Source organism: Nothobranchius furzeri, chromosome 12 (genome assembly GCF_043380555.1).
Source record: "Nothobranchius furzeri strain GRZ-AD chromosome 12, NfurGRZ-RIMD1, whole genome shotgun sequence".
Lineage (NCBI taxonomy): Eukaryota > Metazoa > Chordata > Actinopteri > Cyprinodontiformes > Nothobranchiidae > Nothobranchius > Nothobranchius furzeri.
Window position 1 is genome coordinate 21,216,211 of NC_091752.1, and position 17,065 is coordinate 21,233,275.

General features: G+C 43.7%; 1 protein-coding gene across 1 annotated transcript; it reads right to left on the reverse strand.

Moving 5' to 3' along the window:
- Positions 1 to 427: 427 nt before the first annotated feature.
- zgc:123010 (stress-induced-phosphoprotein 1) lies at positions 428 to 15,607 on the reverse strand. Its single transcript, XM_015944343.3, has 16 exons — positions 15,403 to 15,607; positions 11,142 to 11,224; positions 10,966 to 11,046; positions 10,800 to 10,856; positions 8,265 to 8,483; positions 8,027 to 8,140; positions 7,863 to 7,908; positions 7,594 to 7,684; positions 1,939 to 2,080; positions 1,767 to 1,871; positions 1,598 to 1,691; positions 1,435 to 1,468; positions 1,239 to 1,316; positions 1,049 to 1,151; positions 844 to 965; positions 428 to 682 (listed from the first exon to the last, which is right to left on the reverse strand). Exons 1-16 carry the CDS (start codon positions 15,458 to 15,460, stop codon positions 547 to 549), a joined length of 1,563 nt encoding a protein of 520 aa, XP_015799829.1. The 5' UTR covers positions 15,461 to 15,607; the 3' UTR covers positions 428 to 546.
- Between the last annotated feature and the right edge of the window lie 1,458 nt (positions 15,608 to 17,065).

Below are 17,065 nucleotides of genomic sequence, written 5' to 3' on the forward strand. Positions count from 1 at the left end.
ACATTACAGTTTCGATCCCCTTGTCAACATTTACTTTGCTTATGAAGCTTAAAACCGCAAAAGGGGAAGTACTGAAATGTCGAGCGAGTCTGTTGCAAAGTCTTTGGTCTGGTGCCGTGGATGTCAGGAACAGCTGCAGCTCCAGGGTGCTCATCAAGTCCAACTGAATTAAATTCATCTTAAAAACCAGCCATTCATTTACTGCACTTCAAATAAAGGGAGAAACGCAGCTTTTAGATGGCAGGAGGACATCACATCGGTACTCTACTGCTCTGTGGGACATTAGCGATGACTTTCAATAGGGAAAAAAATCTTTTACACTTCCATTTTATTTTCCTGGCCGGTGAGGTTTAGTGTGGGATTAGGTGGTCCTGTCCTGTTAGGGCCGTGTTACCTCTGGCTGTTTTTTATTTAGGTCTTTGGCACTTTCAGTTATTCCATCCCATTCTGCTACAATACGTTTGTTTTTGCCCTAAGATCACGACTTGGCTAATACCACCTGCAAGGGCACATTTGGCGCACCTCCCTTTCCCAAAACAGAGGAGGTCAAGGCTGCCACGGTTTCCTGTCCTTGCCTTTCTGATCAGGAATGTGTTTGTAGCGACATTTGTCTCCAAAGTGGCAGCCAGTGGTTCTCCAAAAGTAACACTCGTCTCCGTTCACAGGGCCACGCCTCCGAGGTCTGGGAACGGAAACACATTTAGAAAACTTTAAAGCTGATTTGTCTTTTGTTTGCACATACAAAACTACACAGGACGCTCCTCAAACGTAAATAAAACTGATAGAAAAACATGAAATTTAGATGAAAAGAAGCTGCAGCCTTGTTGTTTTAGTGCTTCTTACCCAGCAGCCGCCCCTCCCTGCTGTGTAACTGGGAGAAAGGTCTTAAGAGGAATGGGAGGGACCCTCTGAGTGCGACGGTCGGGATAGCGCACAACCAAACGTGCGTTCTCAATGCAATGACCCTGAGGGAGCAAGAATGCATGAAGTGTTTACAAAGCAAAAATAGCAGAAAAGATCTAACGCATGAATCTTAATCAGGACTTACGTTTAGTTTCTCCATTGCACGGGCAGCCATGTTTGCATTCCTGAAGTTGACGAAGGCACAGAATCTCTCGTGCAGAACACGAATACTTTCTATCTCACCGTGCCTGAGATTCAAAGCAGCGCAAGTATGAAAATGACTCCTTCACCCCTAAATGATATTATAAAGTCCTTTTAACGGATTAGGATCATACATTTTAAAAAGGTCCCACAAGTGTTTCTCCGTTATCTCAGTTGTCACGTTTCCCACCCAGAGAGACGGACAAGGGCTTCTGCAAAATAACGAAGTGAGATTATATGCCAGAATAAGGTATGGGATGTAAAAAGAAGCAACTTGTGGCTCAAATCAATATCCCCTACGTTTGCCCAGACAAACACACGATCACGTACCCTGGTTGAACCATCGATGGATCCTGGCCCCCGGCTGCAAAAGACCAAAGCAAGTCATCACTAAAATGCTCAGGAATGAAGCGGAGTGGCATCGACGTATGGATTGTTCTACAGAAACGGGAAATGTTGGCTGGTTTTAGAAAGCATGCAGATGGCGTTTTACCTCTAGCTGCATCAGAACAAGATCCAAGAGCAGCCTGTACAGACGAAAATCGCTCCAGCAACGCAACACTCTGCATCTCTTCAAAGCCATGCTCCTGTGGAGAGACAACGGTTACAACAGGCATGCCAACACAACAACTAAATACCACTGGGTTTGCAGATGCTTTCACCATTAACTGAAGAACTTTGCAGTTAAAAAGATCATTAGCAGCCTCCTCACAGTCTTTGTCCAGTTTCAACACCTGCTCCATTGCTTTCTCAGCTTCGCTGTACCGCTGCAACACCAACATAGAAGCATTTAGTGAGGTGAGTAACCGCCAGGAGATCATACTCCATGCCCACCTTCATGCCCATGAGAGCGCTGCCTTTGCGGAAGTGTCCTTTGGGCCATTCTGGAGCCAACTGAATGGAGTATTCGGCATCTGCCAGGGCTTTAGGGTAATGCTCCAAACAGTAGTAGCAGTAGGAACGGTTCCCAAAGAACCTGCAGGTTCAAAAGAAAAGGGATTAGGTGGATTATCCGTTTCTGGGGCATTTTTTGTAGTGTTGCTTGAAATTCGTATATCGCTGATGACCAATAAATCAAATGTCTTATTTGAAAAATGAACAACTCTAATCGCCTTAAAAGATACAATCCTGGAAAATAACTCATCCAATAATTGTGAATGTGTCGTTCCTTAACATATTCATTGCCAATGACGTCTAAAGTTGTCATTTGCATTTTTTTTTTTACATTTTTTTTTTTTTAACTTCCTGGGTGTCAGAACGAGCCCCCGCACCGTGTGAACAAACATCCCAGCTCTAAAGGCGATCTTCATTCGCATACGTCACATGTCATGGGACCAGGAAGCAAAAAATCCTTGTGTTAGATTGTTTTGGGCAGTTTCTGTAAAAAAAAAAAAGTGAGGCGCGAACTGGAAAAGCTTCTGCCGATCACAATTCGACAACAAATAATGAAAGAACGGATAATGCTCAAAATGCGAGGATTCTTCCTGATGTAAGAGGTGAGTCTCCTCTTTGTTTTGTTCGTTTTGGCGTCGACATCATCCTAGCGCGCAACGTTCTTTGACTCTTAAAACAAAGAGTCAGGAAACGGCTGGCAGCAAATGAGTTAATGATTGGATCATCCATCCATCAAGCTGCCCTCTAACCGTCTCCCCCTCTATCTGCATGAATCGCACGTTCTTGGCTCAGAGCAGCTAAACAGGAAATAAGCCCAAGCCAGGCTAGCTAGTGTAACATACAGAATGTTCTGTTCTGTTTGCAAGTTTAGGTGACAGACCCGTTGTCTGTAAAAACTCGTGTCGCCTGGCAGAGCCGTCGGTTGCATGCATGTGTATCAAGTTGTCCAATGGAAGAGAGCGAGTTGGAGCGGGTTACCAGTAGTCGCGGGGTTTTTCTGAGATTCACACTGATGTGTGAAATTTGTTCTCCGCATTTGACCCATCCTCTGGGGAAGCAGTGAGCTGCAGACACAGCTGCGCTCAGGAACTATTTGCTATTCTTTTCACCCATTCCCACACTGATCAACAGCTCCGTGCTACAGACAGAAATTTACTCAACAGCATCCAGCATGAAAATGAATCATGCATGCGGGAAACCCCCCGCTGGCTCATTCTTCTCGCAGACCGGAGGCGGTAGGCATAACTTCAGCTGGCCAAACAGTCCGGCGTGTCGCCTCGGTCCCAGCCTGACCGCTGGGAAGAAGGTCTGAGAAAAAGTCACCTCGGCACCGAAAACGCAAATCTGACCTGTGTGTGAAACCAAATTCCGGTGCCGTTCGATATATTTTGGGGCCGTGCTGACACTAATGTGTAAGCGCCCATAGAGGGTGTCCACATTAGCATAGCCTGCTTTTTTTCAGGGTGCAACCAGACTGTTTTTCAGGCCTTTTCCTGAGATTTTCTGCTTCAGGCTGACGAGGACCAACACACCCACTGCTGACTGATAAGCTGGCTCATCAGTCAGCAAATTCACACCTTCCATTAGGGGAAGCCCGATTGGTGGGTAGAATCAGCCCACGTGGGCTTAAGGCATGCACATTTCTTTATCATGCCGATTACCTAGCAGCTGAAAAACGTCTCTGACTGCTTTCCTAAGCAAGGATGTGTGGAATCAATCGGGCCAGGCTGGGGCCGACTGGGGCAATCCGGGAGTTGTGGAGTCAATGCTAGTGGAAAAGGAGCAATAGAGCTCCGGGAATTGACGTCTCTTCTCCCGGCATGCAACAGTTCAAATCAAAACGGCGCCATCTTGGCAGGCAGAAGCCCGCAGCTGGGCTATTTGTTATTGTCAGAAAACTCAAACAGGAAATATGGTAGATTCCTGTTGTGCCACATGGTTGCCAGAACAGACGCGGACGACATAAGGAATGAGCCATCTACAGGATTCCCCAAGTTCTGGAACGCCGCAAACGTTGGATCATTGCAATAAAACGCGCTAGTGACCGGGCTGAAATGAAACTGTGGGATCCTGAGAGAAAAGGTTTTCGCTTATGCAGCGACCACTTCATATCCAATCAGATATTTTATTAATCCCAGAGGGAAATTAGAGTTTCAGTACACACAATTCAGAGATCAAACATACATGGGCAAGACACATGACAAGAATTGGTGACTGTGGTCATTCGCAACCCTGAGTCGCGCTACCTTAATAGAGATAAGAGGGTAACATGAGGGTTGGTTCAGGTGAAGGGAAAAAAAAAGAGGCACTTCAGAGCTACTCTCCAGCAGGAGGGCAGCTTTGCTCTGCAAAAAAACACCTCAGACAGAGATATGCAACAGACTTCAGACAACACATCATAAGTGTCCACTAGGTGGGGTGGTGGGTTGGGACTATCCCAGCTTCAGCTCCTGCAGCCACGATGAAGCAGCGCATGTCACCTCAGTGTGGATAGGGGGAGGAGCATTTAGGGTTGGAGGGTTGCAGTGACCCTGGACGCTTCAGCGGCCTTCCCGCTGTCCCGCCCAGGCTGGGATAGGAGCCAGAGTTGAGTTGCCATAGCAACAGCACATTCCACATATCTTCTGAGGGGGGAGTTTAAGTTGGAGCCTTGCAGGCTCAAGGACTCCAGATTCCAATTAGAAATTGTTTGGGGGCCAGACAGAGACAAATTCCTCGCTGTCTTACAGTCTGCTGGTCCTCACCTCTCCGAATCCCAAGAGTAATGGACATTAATCTATCCCAATCCGTGCCGATTCGTCCACGCTCTCCGTGATGGCATCCATCTTTTGTGCCAAAGAATGAATCTCCGCCAAAGTCCAAAGCTTACGATTCATCTCGACAATTATTTGAGTCTGTGAATTCACAGCGCGGTGCAAACCATCTCGGAGCTCCGGGATCAGGCCACTATTCCTCGACAGCTCGTTAATTTTCCGGTAAGCCAGGTAGCCTCCAATGCCGATCAGCAGGAAACCTGACACCAACACCACGAATATCCACACATCTTCAGAGTCCTCCACAAACAGCTGAGTTAAACAAATCAAGTTCCACCGTTTCCGGGAGTTCATGATGTGTCCAACTGGGTCTGTCCCGGCGGGGCATCCGGGAGCCCCTTCTCCCATTCTCATCGTTGAAAAAATGTTATCGTGTTGAGAGACCAGCTAACAAGATCCATTTAAATGTATTTCAGTTTCCAGTTTCCAGAAAAATGCAGAAGCAGAAAAATCAGACGAGTAATTTCTCTTGGCGTTCAGTTTATACATTCAAACAGCACAGCACTCTAAACTACTTACATGTAGGGCTGGGGGTAAACGATTATTTTTAAAACGATTATTCTGATGATTATTTTATTGAATAGTCGACTATTCTAATGACTATTTATACAATTAATCTAATGATTATTTTTCTATTGCACAGTTAATAAAAACCAAAAAATCTCTAATAAATTCCTCCAAAAAATTGATTGTTACTGTAAGAGAATAAACACACAGGCCTTCCATTTTGTATAACACTGCTTTTATTGTGTTGGTTGGTTATGTTCTGGTGACGTGTAGAACTTGGGAGTGCAGGCTGCTGCCTGAGAGGTGGTTGGAGACGGAGTGTCTCCATGCTGCTTTGTTTTGGTCACTTATGTGTGTGAGGCGAGTGGTGTTACGACCCTTCCTGGGGAGTTTGGCTCGTGTACAAAAAGGAAGGGACAATAATGTGGGATTTAAAAGTTAAAATGATGATCAGGTTTATTTACAACTACAAAAAACCAAATCTTTCCATCCACAGGTTGGGAGTAATAAAACTAATTCTGCCTGTGGGGAATTAAAACAAAAGTACAAATAACTAGGGATGTCCCACTGGGCAAAGATTACTGGGTTCTGGACCAAAATAAGGATCTCCAAAAGTCCAAACTCTAAACAGGGTGGTTAAACCAAACTCAAGGTGATACCGTATTTTAAACTAAACTGAAAACCCACAACACTCTAAATGTAATAAAAGGGAGATCTGCACCACAAATTATTATTTTTTATATGTGTTCAACATGTTTAAATATCGCTTGTTTAATTAACCAACATTTCTAGTGTACAGCGCCTTGTTTGGTTGTAATGCCTTGTGAATGCGCTTTATAAATAAAATTGGATTGGATTGAAAAAAGATGAACTCTAAACCAAAACGTAACAGCTTATCCAAACGCAAGAAGCTGTTAGCGAAAATGCTAACAGTAGCTTTACCAACGTTAAGTTCAAGTTACCAAGTTTAAATAAACCAAAAACACCCAGCAGCAAACAGACCAGCATGGAGGAGAGACTGCTACCACCAAAACAGCTCTCCTAATGTCTGAAAGAAGCTCCTTTATGAAGGGAGAAACACTCCCGGTGATTTTCTGCATCTGCGATAGAGACGGAGCAGCGCATCTGACCCCGGAAATTGTTGTCCGTTGCCGAAAAACGAAGGCGGGCAAAACAGGAAAGGAATCTAGTAGTGGACGGACGTTGTTCCAGGTCTTCGGTATTTGGCGGAGATGTTAGTGAAGGCGGAGAAGAGAGCGAACTAGAGGAAAAACAGGCAGATTCCTCCTCTATTTACAAACTCCTGGGGATGCAACAAGTGGGCGCGGTGCGTCGACTACCGGATCTGACGTCGACGAATTTTTAGAATCGAGCCGTCGACGTCATCGAGGCTTCGCTACAGCCCTACTTACATGTAAATCTATGTTATTTGTCCATCCATCCATTTTCATCCGCTTATCCAGAGTCGGGTCGCGGGGGCAGTAGCCTAAGTCGAGAGGCCCAGACTTCCCTCTCCCCAGCCACTTGGGCCAGCTCCTCCGGGAAAATCCCAAGGCGTTCCCTGGCCAGGTCCGCTCCAACAGCTTCTGGCGTTTTTAAAAAGTATCCCAAGGGCATGGAAAGGGTCGGAAATGCTTAATCTATTTAATTTCTGACTATATAAAATGATTTCTTCGGTTTTAAGGTGTGAAGTAAACTCCGACGGAGTAAAATCCAAGCTGATCCTGTTCATTTTGTTTACCTTTGTTGCCTGCCAACATGGCGTCTACTCTGAGAGTCACGTGACGCCCGGAGATCTATAGTAGCTTATCACCGGCAGTAAGTGAATGTGTCAGTGGAAGCACTTTGAGTGCTTTGGAAAGCACTAAATAAATCTAATCCACCATCATCATCATAAAAATTAAACAAAGAAAGCCAAGAACTGCCTCATTTCTCCAACATAAAAACACCAAACTATATTAGCTAGCATGCCAAATGTTTATTCGGGTATGTGGGTGCATTATGTTAGGAATTATTGCAGAAGGGATGCCAACAACGGTCAAAAAGGTCAGAAAGTGTTGTTTTTATGATTGACGGTATTCACTGCATCCAGTGTTGTGGCATTTGGTGAAACCATCAGATTATGAGACTCTTGAGCGAAGCCTGAAGAAAGAGGGTCGGACCTTGGAATATTTTTTGTGAATGGCTTATTCCAAAAAACTTTGACCATTCCTCTCAGTTAGAAATGTTGAGCCGTTTAAAAACTGCTAGTCCTGATCCAAAAACAGAGAAGTACCTGTAATCATTTGGGTCACATTTGATGGCGTCTGTAAACAAAACAACCGCTTGTGCGTACTGTCCTTCTTGCACCAGCTTGATCCCTTTTTCTGCAGGACACAAACAATCATAAATTACTTTATCAGCCCAAAGGCTTAACTGGCTGCTGCGCTGCAGGTTTGTACAGAGAAATGTGGGATCAATAATCTTCTTCAAGCCTTTATGTTTAAATGAAAAATCAATTTAAATGCTGGTTACATAGCACAGTCGGCAGAAATCATTCCTCACCTGTAAGTGATGTGCTTTTCTTGGTCATGGTGTCAGTTCCACTTGTCTGTTAATAAAATAGTATTTTCATCATTTTACACACATGTATAGACACATTGTAGAAATAAAGGTCTCCATGGTCCATTTGTTGCACCTACACATTTGACATTACAAAATTATTTTACCTCTCTCTTGGCCTCGTTCTCCTTGTTCTCTTTGGACTTGCGACTTGATCCTTTGGGTTTTATATGGCTAGCAGCATTAGCAAAGAAGGCACTGCTCACATCCCACTCTGGCTCCTGTGAATCACAAAATGCCTGCTTTCAGATCACATACCGTAAAGATCATCACCATCGAGTCAAAACACTTCACAAGCCAATCCAAAATGGCGGTAAAAACTAAGTGGTTACATAACATGAGTACCTCTTCGGTGGGTCTGGCTTTATTCTTCTGATGCCCTTTGATTCCTGCAGGAGCCGTGACCGGCAAGTCAACATACTTGAGAGAATCTGTTGATTTTGACTCATTACTGTCATGTTTTTGGGCTCTTAGTTTCTCCTCTTCAGGGACGACATCTGCTTCTGACCCACTCTCATCCAGTTCTGACTCGGCACCACCATCCTCCTCCTCTTCCTCGTCCTCCTAATGCAAGGAGATAGCTTACAGGTGAAACTCGAAAAGCTTGATTATGGTGCAAAAGTTAATTTCAGTTATTGAACTTAAATGGTGAAACTAATAGATTTGTTAAACTGGGGGCAGCGCGGGTTGTCTAGTAATCGGAGTGTAGTAAGATCGATCCGGGTTCCCAACAGAGAATGCTACTGTTGTGTCCTTGGGCAACACACTTGGTAGTGTAGTGTTAAGTGCTGGTTGTGGTCAGAGGAACTGGTGGCACCAGAAAATTTAAATATTGTGATAAGGCTCAATATCCTAGGCTCAACGTGTCCCACTCTAATCAGCTATCCATTGCATCCATTTTACTCTGCTTATCCAGTCAGAAAAGAACTGCCTCAGATCTCCACGCATTATTGCAGTCGCATCAACCAACACAGCCCTACAACATCCAGAGCCTTAAGGAACTTCAGACAGATCTCATCCGCCCCTGGGGCCTTGCCACCAAGACGTGTTTTGACCACCTCAGCACCAGAGATTGGAGAACCCAACCCAAGTCCCCAGACATGCTGGAAGATGTGCCGGTGGGATTAAGGAGTTGAAGTGAGCAGCACACCGTCCCAACTATAAACAGTGTTGGTAGCGCACCGCTTTCCCCTTCTGATGCACCAGCACAGCGCTTTGTGATTTATATCTGTGAAAGGCGCTATATAAATAAACTTTTACTTACTTACTTACCAGATCGTGGGGCAGAATCTCCTCGAAGCCGTATGGAAGTCTTGCGCCATGGTCCCACCAAACTCTTTCACACACAGATTTTTGCCTTTGCAACCACTAGAGCTACATTACGCTTGGACTGCCAGTATTTATCAGCTGCCTCTGGAGTCCCACTGGCCAAAAGGACCCTGTAGGACTCTTCAGCTTGACAGCAACCCCAATTGCCGGTGTCCACCAGCGGGTTCAGGGGTTGCCGCTAAAACAGGTACCAATGACCCTGCTGGTCTGCCGCCTCTACAATGGAGGCATGAAACAGTGTCCACTCAGGCTCAATGTCCCCCACCTCCCCAGGAATTCTTTTTAAGTTCTGTCAGAGGTGAGAATTGAAGCTTCTTCTGACAGGAGACTCAGCCAGATGTTCCCAGCAGACCCTCACAATACGTTTGGGCCTGCCAGGTCTGATCAGTATCCTCACCCATCAAAGCCAACTTACCACCAGGTAGTGGCAGCTTCACCCCTCTCTTCACCCGAGTGTCCAAGACATGCAGCCACAGATCAGATAAGACGACAACAAAGTCGATCATCAAGCTGCGGGCTAAGGTATCTTGGTGCCAAGAGCACATTTGGACACCTTTATGCCTGTACATGGTGTTCATTATGGACAATCCATGATGAGCACAGGAGTCCAATCGCAAAACGCAGCTCGAATTCAGATCGGGGGGCCGTTCCTCCCCACCACACCTCTCCAGGTCTCACTGCCGTTGCCCACGAGAGCGTTTAAGTCCCCCAGCAGAACGAAGGAGTCATCGAAAAGAGCGCTCTCCAGCATCCCCTCCAAGGACTACAAAAAGGGTGGATAGTCTGACCTGCAGTTTGATGCATAAGCACAAACCACAGTCAGAACCCATGCCCCCACATGTAGGCAGAGAGAGACTACCCTCTTGGTCGCTGGGGTAAACCCCAAAGTATGGGCATCGTTGGTTGGTGGGAGGCAACAAGTATGCCCACCCCTGCTCAGCACCTCTCAGTGGGGGCAACTCCAGAGCGGTAGTGCCTCCAACTCCTGTCAGGGAAATTGGTTCCAGAGTCAGAGACATACATCAAAGAGAGTCGGACTACCTCACACACCAACTCAGACTCTAACCCCACCAGAGAGATGACGTTTCATGTACCTAGAGCCAACTTCTGTAGCCATGGGTCAGACCATCAATGTCTCCCCCTTCAGCTACCACCCATCTAATATTGCACCTGACCCCTTTGGCTGGTCCCACCAGTGGGAAACCCATATGATGGGGGGAACCATATCTCCTCGTCACGCTGTGCCCGGCCGGGCTCCATGGGTGAAAGCTGGGCCACCAGGCGCTCGCCAACGGTTCCTGGTGACCCACGTCCAACCAAGATTTGTCATAATCATCATAAATGGTCTTTGGCTCTACCTTGTCTGATCCCTTTAATCAGCTAATTATTCCAAAACACCTGCAAAGGATTCCTGAGCCTTTAAATAGTCTAAACTGAACTTCTGAAATAAATGGACTTTTGCACCATATTCTGGTTTTTCCAGTTTCACCTGTCTATTTGCATCCACTTGGTGATAGAGAAGTGCATACGTCGAAGGAATATTAGGATTACCTGTTCAACGCTGTCACTCTGCTTAACCTGTTCTTGCTTCTTGCGTTTTCGCCGGCGCTGAAACAGATAAAGTTTAGTGAAAATATTTTACAAATCTTATGTAACAAAATAATGAAAATTATCTTTTGTCCTTTTATTTTTTAAGGGGGGCTATTTTAATTCCTACCTTTCTCTTAGCTTTGCGTCGCTCTGCTTTCTGTCTAACCTTTTCTTCTTCACTCAAATCCTCTTCACCATTTAATGCATCCTAAGCAAACAAATCCAAAAAATGAGGGTCAACCGGGCACATTATCACTACTGCTACCTCTGTGTTGCCCTGTCAGGGTGACATCATTTGTTTACCTGTGACAAAGTGGCATCGTGATTTGGGTCAGAGTTTCTGGCACCACAGTCCATCTGGTCCTCTTGCTGCTGGTCAGCAGGGCCTTTTAGGAAGTAAAACAGCTCATCAGGTGTTTAAAGGGGTCCAGCAAAAGGGCAGCACAGTTAACGCGAATGAGTTGTTCCGTTTTTGATTTGTGACAATTGGAACAAAATGGAAGCATCCAACTAGAAAAGCTTTGATTTTTCTGGATTAACATCATTTTTACTAAAAAGAAACAATAACTTTTCTGAATCAACAGCATAATCTGTGCTTGTGGGCACCATTAACTGGCTAAGAAGAAAATATCATTTCTATAGCGCCTCTCAAGATAAAAATCACGAGGCGCTTCACAAAAACAAAAACAAAAAATAAAAATGTAAAAATATAAAAAAGCATTTAGAAAATGTTTAAAAAATATTTAAAATGAGCAAAAATAAGCAATTGCGATTTAAAAGAAAAAATGTTAAGAAAGAGAGAGAGTGAATAGGAAAGAGGGAAATCGGTGGATCCTGAGGAAGGTGGAATAGGTCGGGAGAGCAGAATAACGAGAGAGTGGGTGAAGAAGATCATACAAAACCAGCTTGAACAAGTGAGTCTTCAGCTGCTTTTTGAAGGAGACCACTGAGTCCACTGATCTCAGGCTCAGGGAGAGAGAGTTCCAGAGTCTGAGGGCCACAGCAGCAACTGATCTGTCACCTGTGGTCTTTAGCCTGGTGCTGCTCAACCAGTAGGCTTTGATCACTGGACCTCAGGGATCTGCTGGGGGTGTAGGGACTAAGAAGATCACCAATGTAAGATGGTGCTTGTCCATGCAAGGCCCTATAGACCAGAACCAAGATCTTGAAATGAACCCTGAAGTTGACTGGCAGCCAGTGAAGCTGGAGGAGAAGCGGGGTGATGTGGGTGTGTTTGGAGGACTTGGTCAGAAGCCGAGCACAGGCATTCTGAACCACCTGTAGACGGTTCAGGGAGGTTCTGCTCAGACACGTGAAAAGAGAGTTACAGTAGTCTAAGCGTGAGGAGATGAAGGTGTGGAGAACTGTCTCAAGTTCAGAGCAGGACAGAATGGGACTCAGCTTAGCAACGTTCCTGAGATGGAAGAAGGAAGAGCGAACAAGAGAACTGACATGAGAATCCAGGGTGAGAGCTGGGTCAAAGGTCACGCCAAGATTCCTGACTGAAGGTTTGGTGTGAGAAGCAAGCTGACCAAGAGAGTCTCTCACTTTGGGAACCAGCTTGTCTGGGGCACAGATGAGGATCTCAGTCTTATCTTCATTCAGCTGTAGAAAGCTCCCAGCCATCCAGGTTTTGATAGAGTCTAAGCAGGTGTGTAACAGCTGCAGCTTAGACATCTCATGGGGCTTAAAGGAGATGTATAGTTGGAGGTCATCTGCATAAAGATGGTGGGAGATTCCTTTGAAGGAGCTCAGGATGTGCTGAAGAGGAAGCAGATAGAGGAGGAAGAGCTGAAGCCCCAGCACAGAACCTTGTGGGACACCGTGGGTAATAGAGGTAGTGGAGGACCTAAACTTGGAGACGGTCACAGAAAAGGAGCGTTCAAGAGAGATAAGAGGAGAACCACTCCAGAGCAGTTCCTGATAGGCCTACCCAGTTTAAGAGGAACACAAACGAGTTTGCATTGGGATTGAGACTATGAAATACTCTCATCTCTAGACTATGTAGATGGGATTATTAGTCTGCTGACTTTGTGCAAGCACCTGCTTGTCGAGGTGCCACATCGGATCTTTGGGACATGACCATGATTCTCCAGGATCAGTTGGCCTAGTTTTTATATCGTCTTGTTAAAGTGGGCAAGCAATCGTTTTTAAACAAATTTCCTGTGAACTCCAGTACGAATGAAAGCCTTGCGAGTCATTTTCTGTGGAGAGAAAGAAAAAGCACTGGCGCTCCTGATATGCCAACATCTCGTCTCTGATTGGCCAACAGCAAGTTGACTCCTTCGCTGCCTTCGTTCCCTCTTCTTAGTTGGGTAAAAAATGTAAGCTGATGTTTTATCTTCACAAAAACACAAGCCTGACCGTGTTCTTCCACTTTTGAGTTGCTAATGCTAACGTTTAGCTTCTACAAGTTGAGAAGCGCACTGCCGTCTCCTAGCTGCCAAAGCCAACAACAGCCTTCCTTGTCACGAGCCAAGATGTGCGAGTCCATGAATGCTAATTTTCAGTGTGGCGTAAATCTGTTTAGCCCCTTCTATGTGTTTTCATATCTATTTTCGTTCAGCGGCTAGTGCAGGAAATGGGGTAAAAGATGTTCGCGTTCAGGTTGCATGTGAAAGTCAGAGTGACTGACTTTACTTAAAAAAGAATTATACGTTTCTCTTTGAACCTCTGCTGTAATTCAGAAAAACAGAGCTTTTTTTTTCAGGAGCAGGAGTGGGATGCGTTTTTTAAAGTGAATGCCAAACTCATGTAGAACCAAAATTAAAAGTCACACAAGGTCAAATGTTGCTTATAAAGATGTGCACAAATACAAAGACAAGGGGACACACACCCTGTGGCATTGTTCCTTCATATTCTACTTTACTTTAACCCTTAATAACAAAGAAACAAGTTAAAACACTGGGTGGAGAAAAAAATATTATATTTTGCGTTCATTTAGAAAATACTCTACATCGGACAAACGCCTGCTCAGCAAGATTGATTCAAGTTGTTTAATTTTGGTCTTAAGAGATGTTTACCCATCACGTAGCACGCACAGCTGCCTCGAGCGCCGCTGCTTCTCATAAACTTCAATTCAGGCCTAGTCCACACGTAGAAAGAAGAAAGAGAAACGACAAAACAAGAAAGGAAGCAGGAGCACACAAAAAGATAAAACTGTGGTGTCATGTTTGTGTTCGTGCAGCAAAGACTTCCAAATAATGACAGATCCATATTTGGTTTGTGACTCATGCTGTGACCTGTGAAGATGGGATTGTTTTGCTAGTCAAATGCATCTATAATGTATGCTATATTTCCTCTGGAATAGTATGGGAATAAGCCTCGAGGCTTCCTTGTTCTCTCGCTCTTTATTCTCCAGGTTCCACTGGCTCTAGCACACATTCCAAACAATAGTAAAAAAAAAACTTAGAAAAATCACCATAAACTCTGCCAGTAAAACTATTCACGCACATTCCAGAACATTTCTTCTCTTCTATGATTTGTCGCAGCTGGAGTCCAGCATTAAAGGGAGTCTCAAATGAATTGTTTAAAAATCCCAAGGAAATATCAGCTGTTTCTGACAAAGATTGTCCATTTAACACAAAGGGATGCAAGACTACTGGATAAAGGCACAGATTATGTAGAAGAAAACTTCCCAATTTAGCGTGCAGATGAAAGGTGAGCCATCTCCACAGGAATGCAAAATAACAGAGTACCCTCATCATGTTTGGACAGGACACACTGCTGCTTTTCAGTAAATACACACAAATGTTAACCAGATCATTTAATCAAACTGTTTAAATAACTTCTCATTTTAATGAGTCGCAATGAATCACACGTCTTCCTATAATAAAGCAAACGGCTGGAAATTATTTTTGGGTGGAGTTCACATTGCAGGGTAACTATGGGAATAAAAAACGTCTCGTTTTGTTTTAAATTGGCCTGGGATAAATGTGACAATTAGGGAAGAAATAAATCTGGATTAGAGATTAAATCTGTTTTCTGTGCGAGTGTGGCGGGAGGTGCGTGAATATGCTCAGCTGCCTCTTTAATGACATTTCATCTGTAAATTTGTTGGCAAACACAATACATGATCATGTAGCGAAATGAGCGAAATAAGTGTAAATACAACAGAAAGGAGAGTTTAGTATCGCGAGATATTTAAGACGCGACAAAAAAGTTGGGACGAGATTTAGCCACCTACCTACCGCATAGCGTTACATGTTTCTATTATAGTCAACCTGTGGCTCACTTTAGCTAAACCTAAACGTTTAAACTCGGCTTTAAATCACTTTACGATTTTAATAATAATGTAAGAATCTTTTAAGAGTGTTTAAGGCGTTTGTTCTACCGCTGCGCAACCCAGTGAGAAAGTAAAAGGGTGGAACTATATAGTAGGGAACTTCCAATTGTTTGACCATGAACTCCATTCTCACGCCTCCTTAGAAGTCCACTCACTATTATTATAAAATAAATCACACGTCAGATGTTCACTTCGAACTTTAGCTGGCACACGCCTCACGTTCGGGCTCAAAGTTGTGGTTTGTTCGGTGAAGTTTTGAAAAACAGGGACGTTTCTTACCGCTTCCGAGTCCCAGCAGCCTACATATATCCCTGGTGAACTTCATGAGAGCGACCATTCATACATTATCCACCTAAATAATAACACCGAGATGCGTTTAAGCTAAGGTTTGGGCCACCGTGGACACGGCTGAAACATTGGGAAAATCGCAATCTGCGGGAATCTCTGGTGGTTTAATCCACTTCCTGAGCGTCCAGCGTTGATGGGTTCACTCCACCCTGAGCGCCGTCTTAAAGGCGCAGCACAATACCACCAGCTGATCACGCGGTACCTATGCGCGGCACGAAAAACGTCAATAAAACTTTATAGCTATACTTTCTTTGTGTTTTTCCCACGGCAAGTGAACAACGCACACTGGGAAACAATGAAAAATACCAATTATAGCAAATAAATATCAAGATAATCAGAGGCGCAGCCTGTATGTTGGGGAACTAGAAAGATATGACCTAAAAAGGAGACTGATCCACTTAGTGTCAAACTAAATTTCTAATATTTATCCGTATAATTTTACACTAACGGCACATTTTTGGGCCAAAATATGGAAAAACACAATTTTAAATATGTTTCACATGAGCTCAGGAATGCAGAGTAGTACCACACCTAATTTAATTTAAAAATAAAACTACAAACAATTAGCCTGTATCTTTGATCTTGCATGACACTGTTGTTAGGAATTCTCCCAAAAAAAAACAAAGGAGAAGTGAAGAGGAGAAAAGGAAATACCTTACATTTGTTAAATGCCTTCAGAGTTTCTTTGTGACTTGTATACTTAAAGTAGCCTAGTGAACTAGACCAAATTCTTGCTTTGCAAATAATAAATTTATTTAGTCTGGCTTGCCAGTCTATACTTAGTCCAAACTTTAACTAAATAAATGTGGTTTGGTCATTTTTAATCTTGCCAAAACACATCAGATTTTTTTTTTACCAATGAAAGAAAACGTAATTACTTTACGTAATATGAGATGCTGCTTTTAGTTCATGTTAAATAGCAAGTCACCACCAAATCAACTTTTTTTGCTGACACACTATTTAAATGAGTGTATAATCATGTTGTAGACACGTGTAGTCAATAATTTGGCACTTTAGTGCATCTTAGTTAAAATGTAAGTCAGTGTTGCACCATTATCAGGTTAAAACTCTGCACTGCATTTGATTTTAAATCTGCCAACGCTATTGGTTAAGAGGTACACTATGACGTTAGCTTGTACATTATGATGTCACAGTGTCGTTGTGAGACTGAGTGTGTGTATGTGTTAGCGACTCCGCCCTCTCGGTCTGCCAGGCAATGGCATTTGTTGCATTTTTTAAACAGGAAGTGGAAATGGAGTAAGACTTTGGTAGAGGGTGACTTGCTCTTTAAATATTTTCCCCAAACATATTTAAAACAAGTTTTTTATCCTTTTGAGTTTTTTATATGATCAAAAACATGATTTTCTTTTAAATCTTACTTTATCAACAATAGAGTAAAACTCGCAGGGGATAATTAAATTTAAAACACTAAAAATGTGTTGTTATAGGATAATAACTCACAGTAATCATTAGCTTGAGTTAAATATTGTAGAAATAAATTAAGGGTCATCATTTTGTTTAAATTTTGTATTTCTCAAAAATTTTGTTGCGTGACATCAAAAGAAAAAATTTCCATTTGGAAGACCAAAAAACA